The sequence below is a fragment of the Protopterus annectens genome, chromosome 11.part0, assembly GCF_019279795.1.
Source record: "Protopterus annectens isolate FY-2018-M chromosome 11.part0, PAN1.0, whole genome shotgun sequence".
Classification (NCBI taxonomy): domain Eukaryota; kingdom Metazoa; phylum Chordata; order Ceratodontiformes; family Protopteridae; genus Protopterus; species Protopterus annectens.
The window spans coordinates 1568335136-1568360479 of NC_056745.1; the positions used below are offsets into that span (position 1 = coordinate 1568335136).

Below are 25344 nucleotides of genomic sequence, written 5' to 3' on the forward strand. Positions count from 1 at the left end.
CTCTGTCTATAATGTCCAGGATCCATTTGTCTTTTGTGACAATATGCCAATTTTTCGAAAATAATGCCAGTTTTCCGCCTAAAGGTGCTGCCATTTGAGCCTTGCTTGGCATGCAAAGGGGAAAGTCATTGGTTCTGCTTTCTGAATGGCTGTGAACTATCCTCACCACCTCTTTGTGTAGGTGCTTGCCACTGTATGCCTCTAAACGATCCTTGAGATTGCCCTCTACCCCTCGGGCGCCTGTATCTACCTCTTTGGGGTCTGTCAGTGGCTGGAAAGGACCAATTTTTTGAAGGCCAATTTCTACTGAAATGTGGAGGTTGTACCTGTAGGAAATCTTTCACTGTTTGCATTGATTTTGCCTTTTCCTCCATTTTCTTTAATACCTCCTCAGCTTTAACACCAAACAATACATCTTTTTGCAGAGGTGCATCCAGTAATTTAGCTTTAACATGATCTGGAAAGGTTTGCTCTTTGAGCCAAGCATGTCTACGTATGACTGATCCTGTAACAGCAGCTCTACATGAGGCCTCTAAAGCATCAAAACCACATTGCAAGATATGTTTACCCACTTGTTCTGCACTATGTAACAAATCCTGCAACTCCTTCAAGTCTGGTTGTTCAGGTTGTGACATTTTGCTTTTCAACTGTGATAACAGAAACTGTTGGTACTTTAACATATGGAACTGACAGTTTAATGCCCTCATGGTTAAGGTGGCAGAGGTGTATACCTTCTTCCCCCACCTTTCTAAAGCTCTGGAATCTCTCTCTGAAGGTAATGGGTTTTTAGCAGTGGAGGCCTTAATTCCCTTGGGACCCTGTGAGATAGTTTCTGGGTCAGCCGCATGGCTTTTGTATAGGAATTGGTGTGAATCAGGAACCCGGTAATACCTGTCAGGCTTGACTGGAGCTGGAGGTAAAGAATCTGGGTTAAGGCAGGCCTCCGAATACACATCATCTACTATGTCTAAGACAGGGGGTATAGCCAGAGGCCTGTGCTGAGGGAGCAAGAGGAAATCCCTAAGCCTTTTCTTGGAGTCTGAGTACTCTTGGCCTTCCCAGTGGAAGTGTTCCCTCAAGGTATGTAAGGTTTCCCCAAAAGAGTAATCCTCAGGGGGGGAAACAGAGGGAATGGACACCTCTGCATCAGATTCTTCAAAAGGGGAGTATGAATGTTCCTGGTCTTCAGAATGTTCTGAAATAATGGAGGCCTGGTCCGAGGAAGGGGATTCTTCCTCCACTCTGGGCCTTTTGTCCGGGGGGGGGGGGGTTTGAACCCCTGATAAGAGTAATCAAATCCTCAGCCATTTTGAGCATCTGCTTTTTAGGCATGGGGCCTTGAGAGGGGTCCTGTGGAGCTTGTCTTTTAGTATGCATGGCTGCTTTAAACTTAGTGAAAGCCTTGATGGAAAAAGAAGAGGAAGGCCTGAAGACACCTTGAGAGGTGGCAGGCCTGTCTAAACTCTGAGTTTCACTGCCAAGAGTGGCTTCAGTATCTGTAGTCGGGGTGTGGGCCGAAGAGCCTGCGACCTCGGGCACTGAAGACACCACCAATGAAGTGTCATCGGTAGTCAGGGGCTGCGTAGGCGCCTCACTGAGAACCGGACCACCTGTAGTTGGCTTTGGCGTGGTGTCGGTAGAAGTCGTGGACCTCGTATGTTGGTCCTTATCTTTGCATCTTTTACTCAAAACTGGAGTCGGAGTATCCGACAACATAATGTAATTAAACTTTTTGCCAAAATAGTGTTAGGCGAACTCCGCCCGACGCTTAATAGTGCGTCTGTTGAATGTAGCACAAAAACGACAGGCCGAGACGTCGTGGTCTGGGCCTAAGCAAGGAATGCAGAGGGAATGAAAATCCTTATGCGGTATTTGCTTCCCACATGAAATGCAATTATTAACTTTGTCTGACATCGGTCTGAGGCAAGAAAAGTTTCCCCAACGGGGTACTTAGCTTTCAAGAAGACTTCGGTTGAAAAATATTCGTATTCTCAGGAGCTGGCCGACCGGCACTTGCGAACTGCTTCTGCTTCGGGCATCGCGCGGCAAGACAGACTGAAGAAAATGGCGCCGGCTGGTTCTTTTATACCCCTGTCGCACTGACGTCAGGGAGGAGGCGACGCCGGAGCTAGACTTTGGAATTCGGCCGACGGAGGACCCGCCTGACGGCAGGAAAATCCATCTGTTATGACTGCAGCTGTATGCACGATGAACATCAAGTGCATTCCTGGGTGACTGTCCTGGTGGGGGGACTAGGGCGAAATAGCGGCTGCATTTGGCACTAATGGATGTGACAAAAAGATCGCAGCAAGGCTGGCCCCACTTGCGAAAAATCTGACTCGCAATGTCCTGTTTCAGGGACAACTCGTGAGGCATGAGTATAGCCCTGCCTAGCTTGTCGGCTATCGCACTGGATTTCCCCAGGATGTGTGTCACGATCAGAAAACGTTGGAAGGACATCGCCCATTGCCATACACTTAGGGCCTCTCAACATAAGGGGTAGGGATCTGGTTCCACCTTGTTTGTTGAAGTACCATACTGCTAACATGTTGTCCATCTGAATTGCAATCACCCCCGTAGGGGGAGAGCTGTGAAGTGCTTGCAACACCAGTAGCACCGATCTCATCTCAAGGACATTTATATGCAAATGGTACTCATGTTGTTGCCAAGTTCTGTGAACAGTCTGTCTCAGATAATGCCCCCCCCCCCAATCTGGGAAGCATCTGTGGTCACTGTGGCCACCGGCTGTGGAGGACGAACGGTCTGCCTATCGTCAGCTGGGTGGACTGAAGCCACCATTTTAGGTCCTTCTTGCAGATCTCCGGGATGAGAATTTCGTGGGACATGGGTAGATCTTGCATAGACCATTGAGCAAACATGAGCCACTGCAATAACCTCATGTGGAAACTTGCTAAGTGAACTAGTGTTATTGCTGCCACAACTGAGCCCAGAACATTCAGAACAAACCTTGCTCAAGTCTTTTTCTTCACGATTAGAGTTGCAACTTGGTGGTGAATGGTCGACACCCTCTCCTGAGGCAATTTTACTATCATGTATTTGGTGTCTAGATCTGCTCCTATAAATGTTGATGCCTGGTTGACAGCAGAGGTGTATTGTGGTGTCCCTTGTCTCAGTTAGGTGATGCTCGGTGGTGGCAGTAAGGAGTCAGTCGTCCAGATATGGAAACACCTGGAATCCTAGATGCCTCAAATGAGCCGTGACTACTGCTATGCATTTGAACACCCTGGGGGCTGTGGTGCGGCCAAAGGGCAGAGCTCTGAACTGGTAGTAACTGGCTCTCAGCCAGAAGCGTAGAAATCTCCTGGATTGCCTGTCCACTTGATATGGTAGTACGCATACTGGATATCGATGGAGCACATTCAAATGTCCTTTCACAGAAAAGGAAGTATGCACTGCAGTGTCACCATCCAGAGCGCTGTCTTTTTGACAGACTTGTTGATTCTGCTGAGGTCCTAAATGGGCCTCCAGTCCACTGTTTTCCTTGGTACTAAAAATAACCTTGAGTAAGTTCTGGATCCGATTTGGTCTGCGGGGACTTCTTGGATGACTCTTTCTTAGCAAATTTTGAACTTTGAGTTGCATGTTCCCTTAGATTGGGTGGCACATCTGGGATGGATTTTTGTTTTTAGGGAAAAGGTGACATGGAGAAAGGAATACTGTATCCCCTGGATATTATCGACTGCACCCATGTGTCTTCTGTGATATTTTGCCAGGCTTCTGGCTACAGTGACAATCTTCCCACGAATGCCTCCAGAGATGGACAGGTGGGCTCCTCTTTCAGGAGCACTGGAAGGGCCTAACAGTGACCATATCTCTGTCGTCCTGACTCTGTGGACCCCCTCTGCCATGAGAATGGCGTCTCCCATTATTATTCCCCCCTCTGCCCCAGGGGGAAAATTCACCATGTGTGTCAGGCAAAGCTCCATGGGATTTCTAGTACCACATTTTTCCACCTTTTTGACCTTTAGAGTAAAGGTCTAAAAGGAGCGGAAAAATGTACTCCCATGGCAGAGAGAGTCATACCATCCAGCTCGCACCTGGTTAGAGTCACTTTTACCTTAGGCCCGAACAACGATGAGCCATCAAAGCGTTGGTAAAGGAGGTCTTGAAAGGGTCTGCAAATTGACAAAGGTGCATCCAGGAATGTCTCCATAAAGCGACTCCTGTGCCTGCAGCCCTGCTCAGTCCATCGGCTGCATGGAAGAGTTAACTACTGAAGATAAGGTCACAAGCACAGTCTTATCTGCAGCTCCCGCAGCTGTAGGATCCTGTAGGGTATCTCCTAGCTCTTTCAGGAGATCCCTCTGAAGATGGGTGAAATGGGATAGATAATTCAGTCACTTGAGAGTAAAGGTCGCTGAAGAAAATACACGCTCCCCGTATCTGTCCATCGTATGGGAGAGTCTGTTCAGCGGATGGACAGATATAGAAGCCTCTGCTAATTCCTTCTTAGTGGCCATCACCACCATACCATCAACTGGCACAACCTTGGTTAGGAAGGATTTGTCATCTGGTGCTGCAATGAATTTATTCGGACTCTGTGGAACTGGTTCCATCGATTCTGGAGAGCTCCATGCCTTTGGACTTACTACCCCTAGTAGCTGGTCGAAGGGCAGACGCCCACAAGAGGTGGAGGTTCGGGAACAGAATGCATCCAGGTACACAGACTTGTCCTCAAAATGGGAAAGGGACTTCCAGTCATCCCTCTGCTTGAGGATTTCCAGGATGCCCAAGAATGAGACATCCTCAGAGGGGGACCGTGGGGACCCTTCGGAGTCCTCCAAGTCCGTGTCAGATGTCATAGACTCAGGGTAGTCCACATGCTTCCTCTTACATGTCCTCTTCCGAGGGACCTCCTCAGCGGGATGCTCTGGGGAGGTTTCGGAAAGGGGGGGTCACCCAATGGGGCATCCTGGGGCACTGGGTCTCTGCGCTTAGAATGGAGGGCTGGCGAGAGAAGACACTGGCTCTGAGAGGACAGCACACTCCTCATCACTCTGAAAGCACCACACTCCTGGCCCGAATCGGTCCCTGGCTCTGAAGAGTCGAGAGACCTCTTCCGGCACAGAGGACGATGGCACAGAGGCTGATGTGGGAGCCGAGCTCACCTGCGCCGAAGCTCGAAGAGGGAGAGTGGGGTCGGACAAGGGGTCGATGCCACTCCACCCCCCCCCCCAGGAGCATACGAGGGAGTGCTGGCTCCCAGATCCCTCAAAAGGAAGAGGTATTGAAGAGATCAAAGCAGATGTCAGAATAGAGAGACTGGAGGGGTTTTGGAATCGAGGGTTCCACCACAATGACTTCCATGCACTCCGGTTCTGAGCTCAGGTGAGTCGAAGTAGGAATAGATGATTCAGGAGGGTGGAATAGTCTGCTCCACATCCATACAGACTGGGCTCGATAATATTTTGACGAGAGCCAGTGTCTTGAGATGCCTCTTCACCACCCTCTCCTTGTCGTTTGAAAGACTCCTGGACAATTGAGAGGAGTGGGTGGACGATCGGTGACTGCCTGCACAGACTGTAGAAGCAGCGACTGTGGAGCGGACCGCACAGGTTCCAAGGAAGGAGATCTAGTCCTTTTCTGACTTCTAGACGGTTCTGAGGACAGTGATGGAACCACAGGAGATAAGGTCTTGTCAGACCCGAGAGGTTTCAGATCCGACGAAGTGGCAGATTTCTCTCTGCCTCTCAATGACTCCAGGGTTGGAACCGACAGAGGCGTCAGTTTGGGGGATTTCTCTGGTTTACCAGCCTGATTCCCCTTCTACTGGAGTGTCAAAAGGCCCTTTCAGTAAACTTCTCAGAATAAGCTTATTTTTGTGCTCCTGCAGGACTCTGGTGCTGAAAGCATGACAAATAGAACACGAGTCCTGCAGGTGCATGGCTCCCAGACAAACAACTCGTATGCGAGTCAGTCAGGGACATTTTTTGGGAGCACAAATCACTTCTTGAATCCAGAGGGTTTGGATTCTTTGGGCACTTCTTTGGACATTATCACAAACAGTAGTAAGCACAATACAGTATTGGTACAATATACTGAAATTATAGATATCAAGAACAGGAAAATCTACAACTCTACAATAACCACTAAAAACTTTTTTTTTTTGGAAACAAAAAACAAAAGGTAACAGAAGGGGCAGAGCCTCTAAGTTAAACGACAACTCCCCTGACCGAGGACAGCCTCTAATTTAAACAGCTACTCTATCAGAAAGGGAGAAGGAGGGAATAAGGGGAAGCCCTCTAACAAACTGGCTAAGAGCAAGATGAAATCCGCTAAGAAAAAACGGATTTGAAAGGGGGAATAGGCATGAAGGAAAAACAACAGCCTAAACAACAGCAATAATAACCAGAAAATGGAGATAGGGATGCTAAACACTACTAATCTACAGAAAGAATCCTGAAGAAATATCAAGATTTAAATGCAGAATATAACAACAAAATTCAAAAACTTAGCCTGAGCCAGTATCCAGCAATCTCGAAGCTTCAAGCGGCAAACGAGATCTGGGATAGGGTCTAGCCTCGAGCCAGTGGAAAGCTCTCGAGCTTTAGAATATGGCTGAGTTGGAGTAGAGGTTCAGCTCCAAATCCAACCAACAAGAAGGAAGGTGAGATAGGGACAACATAACATCATGCGACATAGATTACTTTAAGACAGTTTTAGATCAAAAGGACATTCTAGAAATGACTGGAACTATACCAATATTTGTTGGTAAAAAGGGAGACAATATTAAAGTTTTGTTACAGAAGAACAATATGATAGTGTATAAACCTGTTAAATAAAAACGTACAGTTACTTATGGAACATGCAAATGATACAGATATATATATATATATATATATATATATATATATATATACTCAGTCTTCTTTTTACACATTTAAATTACACCACTGGTTGCAACATTTACTAAATGTAACAGTACATATTTAGTTTAAAGCGCTACTTTCTTTACTTGCAATGCATTGTATATAGGCAAAACATGTAAATTAAGCACTAGAATCAGTGTGGATTTTTAAAAAAACCTTTCTTGCATTAATTTTATTTTTTGTGTGTGTTCTGTTTAGTGGTAGATAGCACTATACCTTATGCAAGACAAATGCATACGTACATATTTTTAAAAGTTTTTTGAATTATACTGGCACATTAAATGCAGATCAAGAGCCTGGGATCAATGATCACATTAACATAAAATCTGTGTTATAAACAAAGTACTTCTGTTACAGCACTTATAATTAATAGCATAACTTATAAAATATTTTTATGGCAAACACCTTGAAAAGCAATTTTATTTTTGGTGTATTTTCTTATGTTATATATTTGTAATAGTTTGATAGCTGTCACATAAATGATGTCATATGATCGTTTGGTACTTATGTATTTTGGTTGTAGGCATTTACACAGTTCTGATGAAGAAATTTATGACAAAAGCATAGATCTGAAGAAGCTGTGAAGCGAAAGCGCTTATCTGTACTTTTATTAAACAGTATACTGACATTAGTTGCCTGGCTGTATAACGTTCCTTGTATTGGACTCTAACGTTTATTGCATTGGATTCTACCATCAGTGGACTTGCACTTGCTAACTCTGGGGTTTGTTGCAGTTTGTTTGATTATTTATTATATTTTTCTTACCCCAGTGTCAACCTGCAGCGTGACCGGAGATTTTTTTATAATTTATAAAATATTTTTATGGCAAACACCTTGAAAAGCAATTTTATTTTTGGTGTATTTTCTTATGTTATATATTTGTAATAGTTTGATAGCTGTCACATAAATGATGTCATATGATCGTTTGGTACTTATGTATTTTGGTTGTAGGCATTTACACAGTTCTGATGAAGAAATTTATGACAAAAGCATTTGCGTTTTTTTGAATAAACAGGAAGTTTGGAATTAATTTCCTTTCATGGCAATTTTGTAAGTGTGTTAATTTTTTTATTTGCTGCAAAAATAAAAATGAGACTTTAGCAACATTACATGTACGCTGGTTGGTAAACGTAGCTGGATTAATTTTCTAATACTGAAACTGCAATGTAGCATAAGGGAGTTGATGCATTCTGTGTGTGCTGTCCTTCAGATGAGATGTTACATGAGGCCTCATCTGCCTAAATTGGCGATAGCCTAGATGGATGAAAAAAAATCCCATGGTGTTTTTGAAAACAGAAGTTCCCCAGTAACCTAGGTAAAGTTCTCCTGGTCAGTATGAATATCACCGGTGGTCCCCTACTGAAAGGGGAGCATTGGCTTAGTGGGACTAACCCAGTATGAAAAAAATAAAATAAACTGTTTTGGTCTGAAATCTTGAATGCATAAACATAAGTGAACGAAACACCACTAATATTTACCAATACAATTGTTCTTTTTAAAATGGATTATAAAGGTATTTATTCTGATAGATTCAGTTGAAAAAAAATGCTACTAATTATTTACTGGGCAGCACACAATTTCTATACCTTTAAAAATAAAGACTCGAGGAGAAGAGACCTTGGCTACGGAAAATGTGGCACCATTCTGCAATGGAGCTTCTCCAGTGAAAATGTTATGACTTACCCAATTTTCCATGTGGTTTTGTTACAACTTCTTCCCAAGTATTAGTTTCAATATTGTAAGCATGAATCTGAAATGTAAAAATAGTAAAAGACAACTGTGGTGATTACATGTAATTTGCTACCAACATTTAAAAATTTAAACTGCCACAAAGTTGCGCCAGTTCTTAAAAGAATGCATACAAAATATCAAACTTCCATATGGTCATTCCAAATATAAAGTTAGGAAGCAGAAGACTGAAGTCAGACTTTTCAGACTTGTTGGCTGTTGGTGAAGCACCCACCAAGAGGAGAAAACGCTGAGAGAAGAAAGGAGCCACTTTTGAGATTAAGTATTTTTCTTCAGATTATTTGTTAAGATTTCTGCATTGCCGCCTACTTTGTGGTGTTTTCCAGCTTGCTAAACTTTATATCTGTATTAGAAACTGTATTTAGAACACATCTAGAGCCTGTTTACTGCATTTCCTGTGTTGCACTTATTTTAAAATTGTTTTTTCTTAAAACTTGCATTTTACCTGTCTCTGGCCTAGCACTCAAGTGTGGGGTCATTTATTGCACTGTTCTAACTTGTTGCTACTTGTGTATCTCTGCTATCTTTAACAAAAAAAAAACTTGCTTTTTTCCCATTGTTTGAAATTTAAAAAAGCTCAGTTACAGATTTGCTGTTCTGAACTGTTTTTTTCTTGGAGGCCATTGCTTGTTTGGGCTAAAGGGAAGTCTCTGTGTTCATCAGTGGCAGTGGTAAACACTGAACAGCCTGCCTGCCCCTGTGGGAGTGGTTACTGCCTAGAAACTGTAGTTTTATTGCCATTTTGGGTCAATTCCAAACTCCTTGATCCCCCTCTCTTAAAACCCTGTTTTATGCTGTTATGCATAGCGCAGCATCGGGCAGCGCCGCTTAATCAGGTTTAAACTATTCCCGGCTCCACAAAGTCTGGTCTTCACTTTTTCCCTTAGAACTGTTCCAAATCTCAAAGTAAGCACTCTATTTTCCTTCTAAAACCCAGCAGTAGCTAGGATAAGTGTCTTATAAGTAAGCACTAAAACTAAAGCACTACACCCTCTTATACTCTCTTTAAGTACTTGGCTCCCTATTGGTCCTTTTTGATCAAGTCAAAAAGCAATTCCTTATACTATTCTGGCATGTCCAAAAGTCAGTTTCAGGTTTACTCTCCAGTCCAGCTGGTAAAAATGGGAATCTTAAGGCAATGTTACAACTGCCTTATGTACACAGACCACCCTCTCCTCTTCCCAACAAGCTCAAATATATGTGAGAGATGCAACTATATAACCAAACTGGAGGCTGAGCTCTCTCAACATAGTACTGGCACGGTCAGTCTGGAGGAGAAGGTAATCAAACACACCACAAATCCAGTCTCACATAGACCTATCGCAACAGCAAACCAAACACAAACACACAAAAACATACTCGGAGGCTCTAAATAAAAAATCTGCCCAAGCAACAGAGACCTCCAAAGCTGACATCCAAGCAACTGCTACCCCACAACAATACCCACGTATCACATAGCTCACAAAGTCAGTGTGCCACACAGTCACAGCCCTTAAGGGTAAACAACACACCTAATACACTTGTAATAGGTGACTATCGTCAAACACTCTGACGTCCCTCTCACCAGGCTGAACAAGGAGAAGGTCACTGTAAGCTGCCTGTAGGGTGCCAGGATCCGCCACATAACACAAGCACTCAGGTCACTCCAAAGCAAGTACAAATATGATTCAGTCATTGTCCATGTTGGTGTGAATGACCCGAGACGTACCTCCCTGGATTACATGGGGAGAGACACAGAGGAGCTCTCTGATCATGTGGCCCAGGCCGGTATGACCCTGACCTTGAATAGCATCTTACCCTCACCAAGAATGATACCACAGTATAAAGACAAAATTATCAATTTCAACAACTGGCTAAAGTATTGGTGCCACTCAAAGGGGATCCAGTGTCTGTCAGCCTGGGATGACATGCTTGACAAGCCACGTTGCTTCGCTAGGGACTGCTTGCACCTGTCACCTCCGGGTTTTCGAATACTGGCCAAGGCTCTTGCCAGCCCCATAGTGCCTTTTTTAGGTAAGGCTCAAAAGACAAACCCACCTCCTTAGACAACACAAGGAAAAAGAAACTAAGGGTAATGCTGCTCAGCGCCAGAAGTCTAAACCTCAAGATGCATGCACTCGAGGCTCTTCTCAGTATGGAGAATATCGATATCTGTGCAGTAACAGAAACCTGGTTCAAGGCTCCTGAGAGCTCCCCAGTACTACCAGGCTATACCTCATACCATACTTTTTGGCCCCAAAACTTGGACCGAACCACAAGAGGTAAGGGGAGTATCCATATTCATCAAAGATACCCATACCTCAAGGCTAGTGGCACTGCACAAAGCATCTGAGACCATCCATATGCAACCAACAGTGGGCAAAACTGCCTTCAAGTTTGTAGCCTGCTACAGACCACCCTCCCAAACTCAGGAACCCCACTCGGCTTTCCTGAAGACATTGGAGAATATGAAGGGCTCTCCAAACACCATTATATTGTGTGACTAACTACCCAAACATAGACTGGGAGCACTACTCAAGCCCCAACACCCTAGCCCAACGGTTCCTAGAATTTATAAACTCAAATGCTATGGAACAACTGGTCACCACTTCCACAAGAGGGGAAAACATGTTGGACCTGATCAAAACCAACATGGGGACTCTATGTTCCATACCAGAGGTATACCGCTCATTGGTAAGATCTGACCATAAATTAATCACTATGGACATTCATATCCCATCCCCACCCCCAGCAAAGGAAACAACGGTCAATACCTTCTCAAAAGCAAACTTCCCACTTCTCAAAACCGAGGTGGAATCCTTCAAAGCCCCAGGGGCAGTGGAAAATACGGCCCAAACTGCAGAATCCTTTACAAACGCATTCTATGGATACCTACAGGAATGTATGGATCGTGCTATCCCAAATAAAACCAAGACACACTCCTCCAAGGGCAGGAGACCTGTCTGGTGGACCCCAGCCATAAATAAGCTGTACAACAGAATGAGGAAGCTACTACATGATAGAGCAAAATCCCTGAAAGGGAAGGCAACTCTGATCAGTACTAGCAAGAAACTACGATCCCTCATAAAATCATCTAAGGCTAGCTTTGAAAGAAAAATTGCACAAGACGCTAAAGATAATCACAAGGCCTTCTTTAGTTATGTCAGAAACCTGGCTGGAAACTCCCAGATATGCTTTGAGTTGGTGCAAAATGACAAAAAATACACTGAACCCACAGACATTGCCAACATCCTGACAGACAGGTTCAGTGCAAACTTCTGCCCCCTTCCCCCCCAAATGAGCAAATGACTATCCCAACAGAGTGTAGCCTCCCTGAAATCACTGATGCACAGGTGAGAGCTGCCCTCTGCAAAGCAAAAAACACAGCATCAATGGGACCGGACAGTGTCCCGGGCTGCGTTTTACATGAGCTCCAAGAAGAAATGAACCCTCACTTAAAATCACTATTCAGTCTCAGCCTTACAACAGGATATGTACCCAAAGAATGGCATATGGCAACAGTGGTCCCACTCCATAGAGGTGGTGTCACAACAGACCCCGGAAACTATCGCCATATAAGCCTAACTAGCCTGGTCTGCAAAGCTATGGAGCGTATCATCATGGAACTCATAAACAAAGACACTGGGAACCTCCAAACACTGGATCCTACCCAATTCGGCTTTGTTAAGGGCAGATCTTGCCTCTTGAACCTGGTCGATTTCTTTGAAACAGTCACCAAGGCCATAGATGAAGGGTAGGTAGCCCACACAGCCTACCTTGACCTTGCAAAAGCCTTTGACACAATACCCCACTCGGGCATCATAAATAAGCTCACCAACTTAAATATCAACCCCTATGTCACAAGATGGGTTGCAAACAGGGTTAGGAATAGAACCCACATGGTCAGAATTACAGGTGCCATGTCAGACTCTAAACCAGTTACAAGTGGCACCCCACAAGGCTCAGTCCTGGGACCTCTCTTGTTCGGTATATATTTCTCTGAGGTACAGGCTAACACAAGAGGACTATGGCTGACAAAGTTTGCAGATGACTGCAAACTGGGGGCCATAGTCGACTCACCGGCTGACACAAGCATCCTCCAAAAAGGTCTCACAGAGACAGATAACTGGTGCCAGAGCAATGGCCTAAAGCTAAATGCCAAAAAGTGCATAGTCACCCCCTTTGGGAAAAACAAAGTGCCCACAAATTACTGCATAGGTGGTCTTCCATTAAGTACGGAAGTAGTAATTAGGGATTTTGGGGACCCAAGTAGATTGCAATCTCTCCTTTGACAATCACATTGCCAAAAGTACAGTTTTGTACCTACCATAAATGTAGATGTTCCAGTGTTCACCCTGCTGCAGTCATCACACTTGGGTTATCCTGCCGTCAAGCAGTTCTGCAGTCGGCCCGAATTCCAAAGTCTTGGTCTGGCGTCGGTTGCTGTCGCTTCTTCCCTGACGTCAGTGCGTCAGGGGTATATAAGAGGCATCCGACACCATTTTCTTCAGTTTTTCTTGCCCCAGATGTCAGGTGCCCCCAAAATGTAGGCAAAAATATATATGTATACATATGGCTATATAAAAATAAAACAAAACCCTTAGGTACAAGCAAATACACCACAGAGGTAGTATAGGATAAAGTGGTAGAGATAAGTTCAGCTAGTTCAGAGGGGATGGAGGGAGGGTAACCTGGACTGCAGCAGGGTGAACACTCTAATATATACATTTATGGTAGGTACAAAACTATACTATGTTCATCGTGTTACCCTGCTGCAGTCATCACACTTGGGTTGAATCCCAAAGCTAAGGAGGGGAGGTGGAGTCAAATAGGGTTAGACAAGGCTAGTAGGCCCTGCAAAACTGCAGTGGCAAAACCAGCTCTAGTCTTAGAATAAAGAGGTAAGTGATAGTGTTTGGTGAAGGTGTGCACTGAACTCCAAGTAGCAGCTTCCAGAATATCCTTGGTTGGCACTCCCCTGAGAAAGGCTGCTGACGTAGCTGTAGCCCTGGTGGAGTGGGACCTAATGTTAGCAGGTACTGGTTTCCCATGATGTGTGTAGCAAAAACGTATGCAACGTCCTATCCATTTAGAAATGGTCTGTTTTGAGATAGCTTTTCCTTTTGATCCTGTAGCATAGGCTACAAAGAGCTGGTCAGTTTTTATGAAAGCCTTAGTTTTATCCAAGTAGTAATGTAATTGCCTGTGAATGCCCAAAGAGTGCAGGAGTCTTTCTCCTTTGTTCTGGGGATTTGGGAAGAAAGTGGGCAAGTGAATGGTTTGGTTTAGGGCCACACTGGATACCACCTTTGGCATAAAGAAAGGATTAGTTTGTAGAGAAACTCTGTCTTGATGAAAAATGAGGAAAGGCTCCACTGCCATTAGTGCCTGTAGCTCTGAAACTCTTCTAGCTGAGGTTATTGCTAGTAGTAGGGCAGTTTTCCATGAAAGAAATTTTAATTCAGTTGAAAAAGCTGGTTCAAAGGGCGGCAGTGTAGGCTTTTCCAGGACAAAGTTGAGATCCCAAGTAGGTGATGGAGCTCTCCTTGGCGGTCTTAAGTTCTTAGCCCCTCTGAGGTACTGTCTTAGGAGTGGATGTGAAAATAAAGGAGGATCTGTGATGTAATGAGCTGAAATTGCTGAGGCATGGATCTTAATAGATGAAAAGGAAAGTCCTTTGTGTAACATCTCAGTTAAATATTGTAGAATCTGAGGAATGTTCGGCTCCAGGGGATTTACGCCTTTAGCCTGGTTCCAGGAGCAAAATCTCTTCCATTTGTCTGAATAGGTTTTCCTGGTGCTGGGCCTCCTGGCCACCAGAATGACACCCATAACAGCTTTGGATAAAGGTGTTGCCTGGTTGTTTAGGTAATTTGCCATACAGCCAGGTTTAAAGTCTTGAGCTGGCTGTGTAGAATCAGATTGTCTCGCTAGGTGAGCAGGTGAGGAATTTGTGGCAAAATCCATGGTGGGCCCTGGGCCATGGTCCTTAAAATTGGATACCAATGTTGGCGGGGCCAATCTGGTGCAACTAGAATCAATTGTGGCCTCTCTAATCTGACTTTCAGCAGTACCTTTGCTAGAAGAGGCAGTGGAGGGAAGGCATACACGGTTAATGTTTTCCAACTGAATGAGAGAGCATCCACTTTCCAAGTTAGTGGATGGAAGGTCCTTGTGCAAAATATTTGAAGTTGGTAGTTGTGGGGGCTTGCGAACAGATCTATATCTGGGCATACCCATTTTTGAGCTATCATTGCAAATACTTGTGGATCTAGTTTCCATTCGTGTGAATCCATGATGTTTCTGCTTAGGTCATCTGCCAATGTGTTTTTCTTTCCTGGCAGGAATTGTGCTTGTAACTGAACCTGGTAAGACAGTGCAGTGTTCCACAAGGTCATTGCCTGCACAGAGGGTAGGAACGTGTGCCCCCTTGCTTATGTACCACAACTGTGGTGTTGTCTGTCCTTATTAGTAGTTGTCCTGGGTATAGAAGGTCCTTGAAAGCTGTCAGGGCATTCTGCACTGCTAGCATTTCTTTTTGATTGATATGCAGGTGTCTCTGATCTGTAGTCCATTTGCCCTGAATGCACTGTCCTGCCATGTGTGCTCCCCAGGCATAGTCCGATGCATCTGTTGTCATAGTTTGCCTGGCTGTGGGTAAGGTGAAAGGCTGACCCTTGGTTGAGGTGCATAGGTTCATAGGTTTATACTAGGCTATCTGCCCTAAGGCATTTATAAGCCTAGCCCAAAGTTTTGTGGCTTACACCACCCCTTATGTTAAAAAATACCGTGCCCATTAGTTTGTTTTGCCTCTGTCCAGCAGTGACAGAGATGATTCCCGGGGTAAACCTACGATCTCCCATCCACTGGTCAAGATTTCTCTTGAACAGAGCCAGCGAGGTGCTCTGCCTTACATGGACCGGGATTTTATTCCACAGCATAGGGAGTCTCTGGGTGACAAATCTATCCCTCCAGCATGTCCTATTTATATCCGTGCTAAGGTTTAAGTCGCTTGCTCTAGTGGATCTGGTAGATTTGGATTTTTTTCAGGTGGAGCATGTCCATTAATTCTGGGTTGGACATGGCCTTGTATGTCAGGCACAGGTCACCTCTGAGCAGGCGGTATGCGACTGAACAGAGCTGGAGTTTCTTCAGTCTGGCAGCATATGACAGATTTTGGAGTCCCTTTATCCTTTTGGTGAGGAACTTTTGGGGTCTCTCCAATTGCTGCAGGTGTCGGGTGAGATGCATCCCGAACGGGGCATTGTACTCTATCATTGGTCTGATAAGTGAAGAGTACAAGGGAACAATGACCTCACTTGATCTGGATGTGAATCCCTTCATGATCAGGTGGGCAATGTAGAAGGTCTTTCTAACCACTTTAGCAATGTGAGTGTCAAAAGAAAGGCCACTGTCAACCTGGGTCCCCAGGTCCCTGATAATCTCTTCTGTGCTTAATGGATTGCCACCTATATGGTAGCTTGGGGTTAACCTTGTTTTTCCCGAAGGGTATGACTATACATTTTTTGGCATTTAACTTCAGGCCATGGCTCTGGCACCGGCTATCAGTTTCTGTGAGACCCCTCTGAAGGATATCTGTGCCCGATGTACTTTCCACTATGGCGCCCAGTTTGCAGTCATCTGCAAACTTTGTCAGCCATAGTCCTCCTATGTTTGCCTGTACTTCTGAGAAGTAGATGGCGAACAACAGGGGGCCCAGGACTGAGCCCTGTGGAACACCACTTGTGACCGGCTTGGAGTCTGACATAGCGCCAGCAACTGTAACCCTGTGGGTTCTGTCCTTTAGCCAGTTTGCAACCCATCTTGTGACATATGGGTTTACATTTAAGCTGGTAAGTTTCTCTATAATACCCCAGTGGGGTATTGTGTCGAAAGCTTTTGCAAGGTCAAGGTAGGCTGTATGGACTGCCTTTCCCTCATCAATGGCCTTGGTGACTGTTTCGAATAAGTCGACCAAGTTCAAAAGGCATGATCTGCCCTTGACAAAGCCAAACTGGGTCGGGTCCAATGTCCAAGTCCCCTATGTCTTTGTTTATGAGTTCCATTATGATCCTCTCCATAGCTTTGCAGACCAGGCTTGTTAAGCTTATGGGGCGGTAATTACCAGGGTCCGTAGAGGCACCGCCTTTGTGGAGTGGGACCACAGTTTTCGTACGCCACTCCTTGGGCACGTATCCTGTGGTAAGGCTAAGATTAAACAGCTGCCTTATATGCGGGTTTAGTTCCTCGTTGAGTTCGTGTAGCACACAGCCGGGGACACCATCCGGTCCCACTGATGCTGTGTTTTTAGCTTTAGAGAGAGCAGCTTTCACCTGCGCATTTGAGATGTCTGGGAGGCTACACTCCGCTGGGATAGTTCTCTCTCCTTTTGGGGGAGAGAGGGGGGTGAAGTTTGCACTGAACCTGTCTGCCAGTATGTTGGCAATGTCTGTGGGTTCAGTGATTTTTGTATCATTTTGGACTAATTCTGAGCATATCTGGGAGTTTCCACCCAGGTTTCTAACATAGCTGAAGAAGGCCTTATGATTGTCTTTTGAATCTATGGCAATTTTTCTCTCAAAGTTGGCCTTGGATGATTTTATGAGTGCTCGTATTTTTTTACTAATAATGATCAAGGGTGTCTTCTCTTTTATGGATTTTGCTCTATCATGCAACAGCTTTCTCCTCTTATTGTAAAGTTTGTTTATGGCTGGGGTCCACCAGACTGGACGTCTTGCCTTTGGTGGAAAGAGTCTTGGTTTTATTAGGGATTGCCTGATCCATGCAGTCCTGGAGGTGTTCGTAGAAGGCATTTGTAAGGGCTTCCGCAGCTTGGGTTGTGGTTTCCACTGGCTCGGGGGCCTTGAAGGATACCACACCAGTCTTGAGTAGTGTGAAGTTTGCTTTGGAGAAGTTCTTCACTGTGGTCTTTTTTGTTTGGGGTGGGGGCGGGATGTGGATTTCCAGTGAGATTAGTTTGTGATCTGATCTCACCAATGAGGGATATACTTCCAGTGTGGAGCATTTTGTCCCCATGTTTGTGATGATGAGATCTAGTACATTTTCCCCTCTTGTGGGAACGGTGACTAGTTCTTCCATGGCATTTGAATTTATGAACTCCAAAAACCTTTGGGCTAGAAAGTTGGGGCTTGAGTAATGTTTCCAGTCTATATTCGGGTAGTTGAAGTCACCCAATATAATGGTGTCTGGAGATACATTTATACCCTCCAGTGTCTTCAGGAAGGCTGTGTGGGGTTCCTGAGTTTGAGAGGGTGGCCTGTAGCATGCTACAAATTGTAGAGCAGTTTTGCCTATGGTTAATTGCACCTGGATGGTTTCCGATGCTTCGTGCGTTGCCACCAACCTGGAGGTGTGGGTATCCTTGATGAATATGGATACACCCCCTCCTTTTGTGGTGTGGTCCGGGTTTTGGGGCCGGAACACATGATATGAGGTAAAACCTGATAGTGCCGGGGTGCTCTCAGGAGCCTTGAACCAGGTTTCAGTCACAGCACAGACATCGATGTTCTCCATACTGAGAAGGGCCTCGAGTGCGTGCATTTTGAGATTTAGACTTCTGGCATTGAGCAGCATTACCCTTAGTTTCTTCCCATTTTTGTTTTCTAGGGTGGTAGGTTTAGAATTTGAGTCTTGCCTAAAAAAGGCACTATGGGGGTGGCAAGAGCCTTAGCCAGTATCCGGAATCCCAGGGGTGACAGGTGCAAGCCGTCCCTTGCGAAGCAGCGTGGCTTGTCAAGCATGTCATCCCAGGCAGACAGACACTGGTGACATGCCTGTGCCCACCATAGAAACTCCTGTTGAAGGCAGGGAATGAGTGGAATCATTGTTTCCAAGCTGTGGCTGTGCTGAGTCCATACACTTTTCAGGTACCATTGTAATTTCCTCATATATAGTTTTGCAAATGGTATTAGTAGAATGCAAGATGCCATGAATCCCAAGGCCTGCAGAATTTTTCTTGCAGGGAGTTGGGTCTTTGTTGTCACTATTTTGAAATATTGAGACAGTTGTCTGGCGTGAGATAAGCCATCTGGGCCGTTGTATTCAAGCTGGTATCCAGGAATGTTATGTTTTGTGAGGGCACTAGTTTTGATTTATTTTTGTTTACTGTGTACCCTGGGCAACTTAGAAGGTGTTTCACAAATACCAGATGCTATAAAAGAATGTCCTTGCTTTCCGCTTGAATAAGACAGTCGTCCAGGTATGGGTATATCTGAATTCCTCTTTGTCTGCAGTATGCAATTACTGGTGCCAGGCATTTTGTGAAGACCCTGGGCGCAGTAGATAAGCCAAAGGTCAGTGCAGAGAATTGATAATGCGTTGAACCTGCAATGAAGCGGAGGTATCTTCTGTAATATTGTCTCCTTGAGGTCCAAAGTGACTAGCCAAGCATTCTTGCCCAGCATGGGAAGAAGCTGCTGTAGTGTTAGCATCTTGAATTTTGGTACTTGCAGATAGGTGTTCAGAACTGAAAGATCCAGAATGGGTCACCATGCTTTGCCCTTTCTTGGAACTAGGAAGAGTCTTGAGTAAAATCCTTGTCCCTGCTCCTGTGTTGGTACCTGTTGAATGGCTCTCATGTACATGAGAGCTGTAATTTGTTTTTGTGCCTCTGCCCGTTGATTTGGTGGCAGGTTTGGCATTCCTTTGATCCTTGGTAAGGTATGAAAGTGGAAACTGTATCCTTGAGAGACAACGTTTAGAACCCATTTGTCTTTTGTGATGATGTGCCAGTTGTCTGCAAAAAATAAGAAGTTATGTACTCACCATAACGTTCCATCTGAGTAGGTGACTTCATTTGTCTGCAACCTTTGGGTCTTGGATCCAACTTCGGATCTGAGCCGGCAACTTATTTTACAGCTTATGGATCTGAGCTCCTAGCTCCTCCCCTTACCCATAATTCCCTGCCAACCTTGACTGACCTCAGATCAAGTTTGCCCTTATACCAAATCTCATACCAAAAGTGTCCTGAAAGGGACCAAGAAAGGACATTCAAGAATAGACTTCTGAAGGCCAGGGGGAAGGAGGGGGGGATGGTTGCAGACAAATGAAGTCACCTACTCAGATGGAACGTTATGGTGAGTACATAACTTCTTAATCTGAAGTAGGGACTTCATTTGTCAGCAACCTTTGGGACAGAGTCCCCAGCTACCTGAATCTTGGGCAGCCATCATGGAAGGATGTTCCGGATCACTGCGGAGCCAAAGGATGCTCTCCCTCTGGAAATGACGTCCAGCTTATAATGGTTGATAAAGGTATGAGATGAGGCCCAAGTGGCTGCAGAGCAAATATCATCCAAAGATACCCTAGATCTAAAGGCAGCAGAAGTAGATATGGAGCGAGTAGAATGCCCGTACTCCTGAGGTGCGGGCCTCCCCGAAGTTTCATAGGCCAGAAGAATACACTGTGAAATCCATCGTGATAAGGTGACCTTAGAAATAGCTTTACCCAGATTGAATTTGGCAAAGGAAATGAACAACTGATCGGATTGTCTGTGACCAGCAGTCCTATGAATGTAGAAGCGCAGTTGTCTGTGCACGTCTAAGGAATGCAGCTTGTTTTCTCCTTTATTCTGGTACTTAGGGAAGAAAACTGGCAGGTTAATGGACTGATGGATATTGGTTTCTGAGGCCACCTTAGGAAGAAAGGTGGGATTGGTCCTGAGGTACACTGTATCCTGATGAAAAATCAAGTAGGGAGGTTTCGCACAAAGGGCCTGAAGTTCGGAAACTCTTTTCGCTGAAGTGATGGCGACAAGGAACGCCATTTTCCAGGAAAGATATTTAAGTTCGGCTGAGGCAGCTGGTTCAAAGGGAGGGGCAGTCAAGGCTTGAAGGACTAATGATAGATCCCCAAGGGGGTAAAGCTTCCTTGACAGGAGGCCTGAGCAGGAAGGTACCCTTGAGGAAGGTTTTACATAATTTCGCAGTCATCAAGGGACCTGACCCGTGTCCCACATGGTAATGTGAAATGGCTGCCAATTGAACCTTGCCCGTAGAACAGCTAGCTCCCCGTTGAAAAAGTCTGGTGAGGAAATCCAAGACGGATGGCAACGAAGCCGTGAAGGGATCTATGTTATGGTGTTCCGCCCAGAAGGAAAAACGCTTCCATTTACTGCGATAGACTTTTCTAGTGGAAGGTTTATGTGCTGCCACCAAGATGGCTTTAACTGGTGAAGAGATGCCGGGAGTCCTGACAGAGTGGAACTGGAACAGACAAGCTGTCAGCTTCAGGTTGTCCAGATTTGGGGTCGGTAGGCCTAAGGGATGGGATATTAGATCCGGAATGGGATCCAGAATCCAGGGAGGATTCACCAGATGAGACCACAGGTAAGGGAACCAAGTTTGACGAGGCCAGAATGGGGCAATGAGGATCATTCTGCTCCCCAACCGAGAGGCTTTCTGTATCAGTTTCAGCATCAGGGGTAGAGGAGGATAGGCATAAAGTAGACCGGGAGGCCAAGCATGCACGAGAGCGTCTCTCCAGGCTTCCCCGAGGGGGAGAAACAGAGCGAAGAAGCTGGAGCATTTCGTGTTTGAGGGAGTGGCAAAAAGATCGCAGCAGGGTTGCCCCCCATTCGGCAAAAATCTGCTTCGCTACCTGGGAATTGAGAGACCAATTGTAAGGGGAAAGAATAGTGTGTCTGAGCTTGTCTGCCAGAATGTTGGACCGTCCCGGAATGTGCGTTGCGATAAGGAAGCGGTTGGTGATCGCCCATTCCCACACCCTCATGGCCTCTCGACAGAGAGGGTAGGACCTGGTTCCCCCCTGTTTGTTGATGTACCAGACAATTGACATGTTGTCCGTCTGTATCAATAGTTCCTACGGGGAGAAGGTTCTGAAGTGCTTGCAACGCCAAAAGCACCGCCCTCATCTCCAGAACTTTGATATACAAGGAGGTCTCCATCTCATTCCACGTGCCTTGGACCATTCTGCCTGAGCAATGCCCCCCCCCCCCACCCAAGGCGAGAGGCGTCCGTGGTCACCGTGGCGAGGGGAGGCGGCATGCAGAAGGGTCGTCCCGTATGAAGGTCCGGGGACTGGAGCCACCATAAGAGGGCCCTCCTGCAAGCCCCAAGTGAGATAGGATGGCTGAGGGGGGAGAAACTGAAAGGACCATTGGACTAAAAGGGTCCACTGTAGCACCCTCCTATTCAGACGTAATGCCTAGATGGGGAGCTAGCCGGAGAAGGTGATTTCTGGCTGCGCAGAGTAGATGCCTTCTTGGGGCGGACAGGAGCCAGTCCAGGTACAGGAAGACCTGCATTCCCTGGAGTCTCAGGTGGGCTGCTAACACTTTGGTAAACACCCTGGGGGCTGTGGTGAGACCAAAGGGAAGGACCCTGAACTGACAGTGACCGGCTCCCAGCCGGAAGCGGAGAAACCTCCTGGATCGTCTGTCCATTAAAATGTGGTAGTATGCATCCTTGAGGTCTATTGAGCACATCCAGTCGCTCTCCCGCAAGAAGGGGAGAATGGAATGAAGGGTGACCATCCAGAATTTTTCTTTGGTTACTGACAGATTCAAGAGTGAAAGGTCGAGAATCAGTCTCAAGTCCCCAGTCTTTTTTGGCACCAAAAAGAACCTGGAGTAAAAACCCTAATCCGAGTTGATCTGGGGGGACGGGCTGGATGGCTCTATTTTCTAGCAGCTGCTGAATTTCTGCAGCTGCCGCCTCCCTCTGATCGGGTGGGTACATCGGGGAGGTTTTTGAGTCTGGGGACATGGTGCAGTGGGATTTTGTAACCTCTGGATATGATACGAAGCACTAAGCGATCTGACGTAATGGACTCCCAAGCCGCCAGGTGCTTCGAGCAGCGCCCCCCGACTGCCTCCAGAGTGGAGCAGTCGGGCAACCCCTCAGGGCTGCTGCGTGGGCCAATCAGAGAAGGTTTCTCTGGACCCAAAATTTCTCGGGGCCCCTCTGCCTCTAGGGCGGCATCCTCCCCGTCATCCTCTGCCACGGAAGGACTGGTTGTCCGGAGCAGGATGGGAATGTTGTGATTTCCGGAACCACATCTTCTTCTGTCCCTTTTGGTTCTTGGAGAAGGACCTCTGGGGAGCAGAGAAGCGGACTCAGACGGCAGACAACGTCTTCCCATCCTTTTCACTCTGGACAAGTGTCTCGCGAACGGTCTTGCCAAACAAGGCACAAAGGGGGCATTCGCAAAGGACGTCTTAAAGGGCTCCGCAAAGTCACAATGTCGGAGCCAGGCCTGACGTCTCATGACTAGACCCGCTCCACTGGCTCTAGCGGCTCCCTCTGTGGCGTGGGATGAAAGCCGCATAGAGGTATTTGAAATAGATCTTAGCGTGGCCATACGAGTGGAGTACAACTGCTTGTCCTCCGTTGACATGAACTCTGGGGGGGAAGCAGCATATTCTTTGATAAGATCTCGCTGCATCCTGATGACATGTGCCATGTAGTTCAGGGACCTTACTGACAAGGTCGCTGAACTAAATACCCGCTTCCCGAGGTGATCCATCGAGCGGGACTCCTTGCTCGATGGATGGACCGAGGGGCTCTCCTGATCTAATTCCCTCTTTGTGGCTGCCGCCATCAACATGGCATCTACGGGGGGACCCTTGCTCCAATGGGACCGGTCTGCAGGGGGACTCAAAATTCTGTCTGGGCATTTGGGGACTGGCACCACAGTGTCCGGCTCCTTCCACGCCCTGGTGGTGATAAGGTCCACCAGGGGGTCGGCCGTAGGGGACACCCAAGAGGTAGACGGGCCTGCTTCGAATGCTTCCAGGAACACGGACTCGTCAGAGGAAGCCTTGGGGGCAGACCACCCCCCCCCCCCAATCCTGAGCATTTCCATAATGTCTCCAAAGGACCTTGGGGAGCCTTCCCCTTCATTCAAGTCCTTGTCCTCTGTTAAGGGCTCGGGGGAGTCCACGTGTCTCCTCTTACACTTATACTTGCGAAGCACTTCCTCGGGGGGACTGTCCGAGGAGGCCTCACCAGCAATATCCTGTTCCAGTGGAACAACCTGGGACATCGAAGCAGGCTGTCCCTGTGGCTGGGTGATGGAAGCCTGACCCAGCAGAGAGGGAGTGCAGGGTGGAGCCGATGCAAGGACTGGGGGTCCGGATGCTCTCAACAGAGCCCTCTCTCCACTACATCGAAGGCCAAGGGGGAGCCTATCTCCCTCGGATCCGAAAGCCGTCTCCCACTCGGATCCGATGAAGGGATCGGAACCGGCGCCGAGGCCACCAGATCCGAAGGACCCGTGTGCTCTGACCTGGACGGAGCCGAAGGCACACTGAATCCCTCGGATCCGAAGCTTGGCCCACGGCTCTGAGAGGTTGGATCCGACGAAGGACCCGACAGACTCGAGGGCAGGGTCAGATCCAAAGTACCCAGTACTGTCGGAACCGACCCATCCCCGGCTCCAAAGCTGCCCGGCACTGAGCGCTCTGAACCCGAGAAGCAGGTCGGAGAAGGAGCTATCGGGGCAAAAAAAAGGTGTCGAACCCCCCCCCCCAAAGGGGGGGGCAAGAGCACTCCCATCTGCAGCTGGGCCTGGATGAACCTTCTCATCATCCGGTCCAAGTCTGCATCAGAAAGACTAAGTAGATCTCGACGAGGCCACCGAGGCGGGCCGGGAATGCCGCCTCGATGACCTCGACGGAGATCGGGTCTCCTCCTCCTCGGGTCCCGGGGAAAAGCAAGGGGATCGGATCTGAGGAGGAGGGGACCTGTAAGCCGTGGAGGGAGAAGCCCGCTTAGCTTGGGGGGGGGCCGAAGCTGAGGCCTCGGCCCGCCGCTTGTAGTGCTTCTCCCTTTTCTCCCTCCTGGCCTCCCTTTCCTCTGGCGTCTTAGTGGGAGTTTGAGTCCCTGCCGTGGGAAGGGGGGCAGAGTGGCTACCACCAAGGACTGAGGAGGAGCCACGGGAGTACCGGAGGCCGAAGCTGGATCCAGGGGCAAAAGTCCAGCCAGAACCAACTTGGACCTCCGCTCTTTCAGTGCCCTGGGGTTGAACGCTGCGCAAATGGAACACCCTGAGGACAGGTGTTCAACCCCAAGGCACCGAACACACAGAGTGTGGCCATCCGCCGATGAAAGCTTATGGCCACACTCGGTGCACTTAGAAAAAATGGGTTTTGGGGCCTCCGACATTAGAAAAAAAATAAAGTAACTACACAAACACACCAGGCCCCAAAAACACAAGCAACACACACACACTCTACGAACCAGCGAGGGGAGGAATTACACTAAAAATGAATAAAATTAACAAAAGGGAATCCTAAACACACACACTGTTTAAGAAATCAAAAAAAATTTTCTATATTGACAAGTTTTTTTTTTTTTTTTTAAGACTTATCTTAACGTCGCCAGGAGCTCTGAAATCCAGCTGTCTCTTCTAAGAGCGGCAAACTAAATCTGAGGTCAATCAGGGTTGGCAGGGGATTATGGGTAAGGAGAGGAGCTAGGAGCTTGGATCCATAACCTGTAAAATAAGCTGCCAGCTCGGATCCGAAGTCGGATCCAAGTCCCAAAGGTTGCTGACAAATGAAGTCCCTACTTCAGATTGCTAGTTTTCCTCCCAAGGGTGTTGCCAGGAGAGATTTGCTTGGCAGTTTGAGGATAGAGTCATTGTGTCTGCCTTCTGTTAGCTTGGGGCCTGTCTTCTCCTCCTTTCTGGGTAGCAGAACCCCATTGGCGAGGTTTGTAAGGGCCCTGTGACTGACCTCTGCCCC

General features: G+C 46.9%; 1 protein-coding gene across 1 annotated transcript in view; it reads right to left on the reverse strand.

Annotated features, from left to right (window-relative positions):
* KLHDC10 (kelch domain containing 10) overlaps nucleotides 1-25344 on the reverse strand; it is a 1235840-nt gene that overhangs the window by 519707 nt on the left and 690789 nt on the right. The window contains exon 6 of the mRNA XM_044088850.1: nucleotides 8574-8640. Within this exon, the coding sequence (XP_043944785.1) occupies nucleotides 8574-8640 (67 nt within the window). The remainder of the gene's footprint in view (nucleotides 1-8573; nucleotides 8641-25344) is intronic.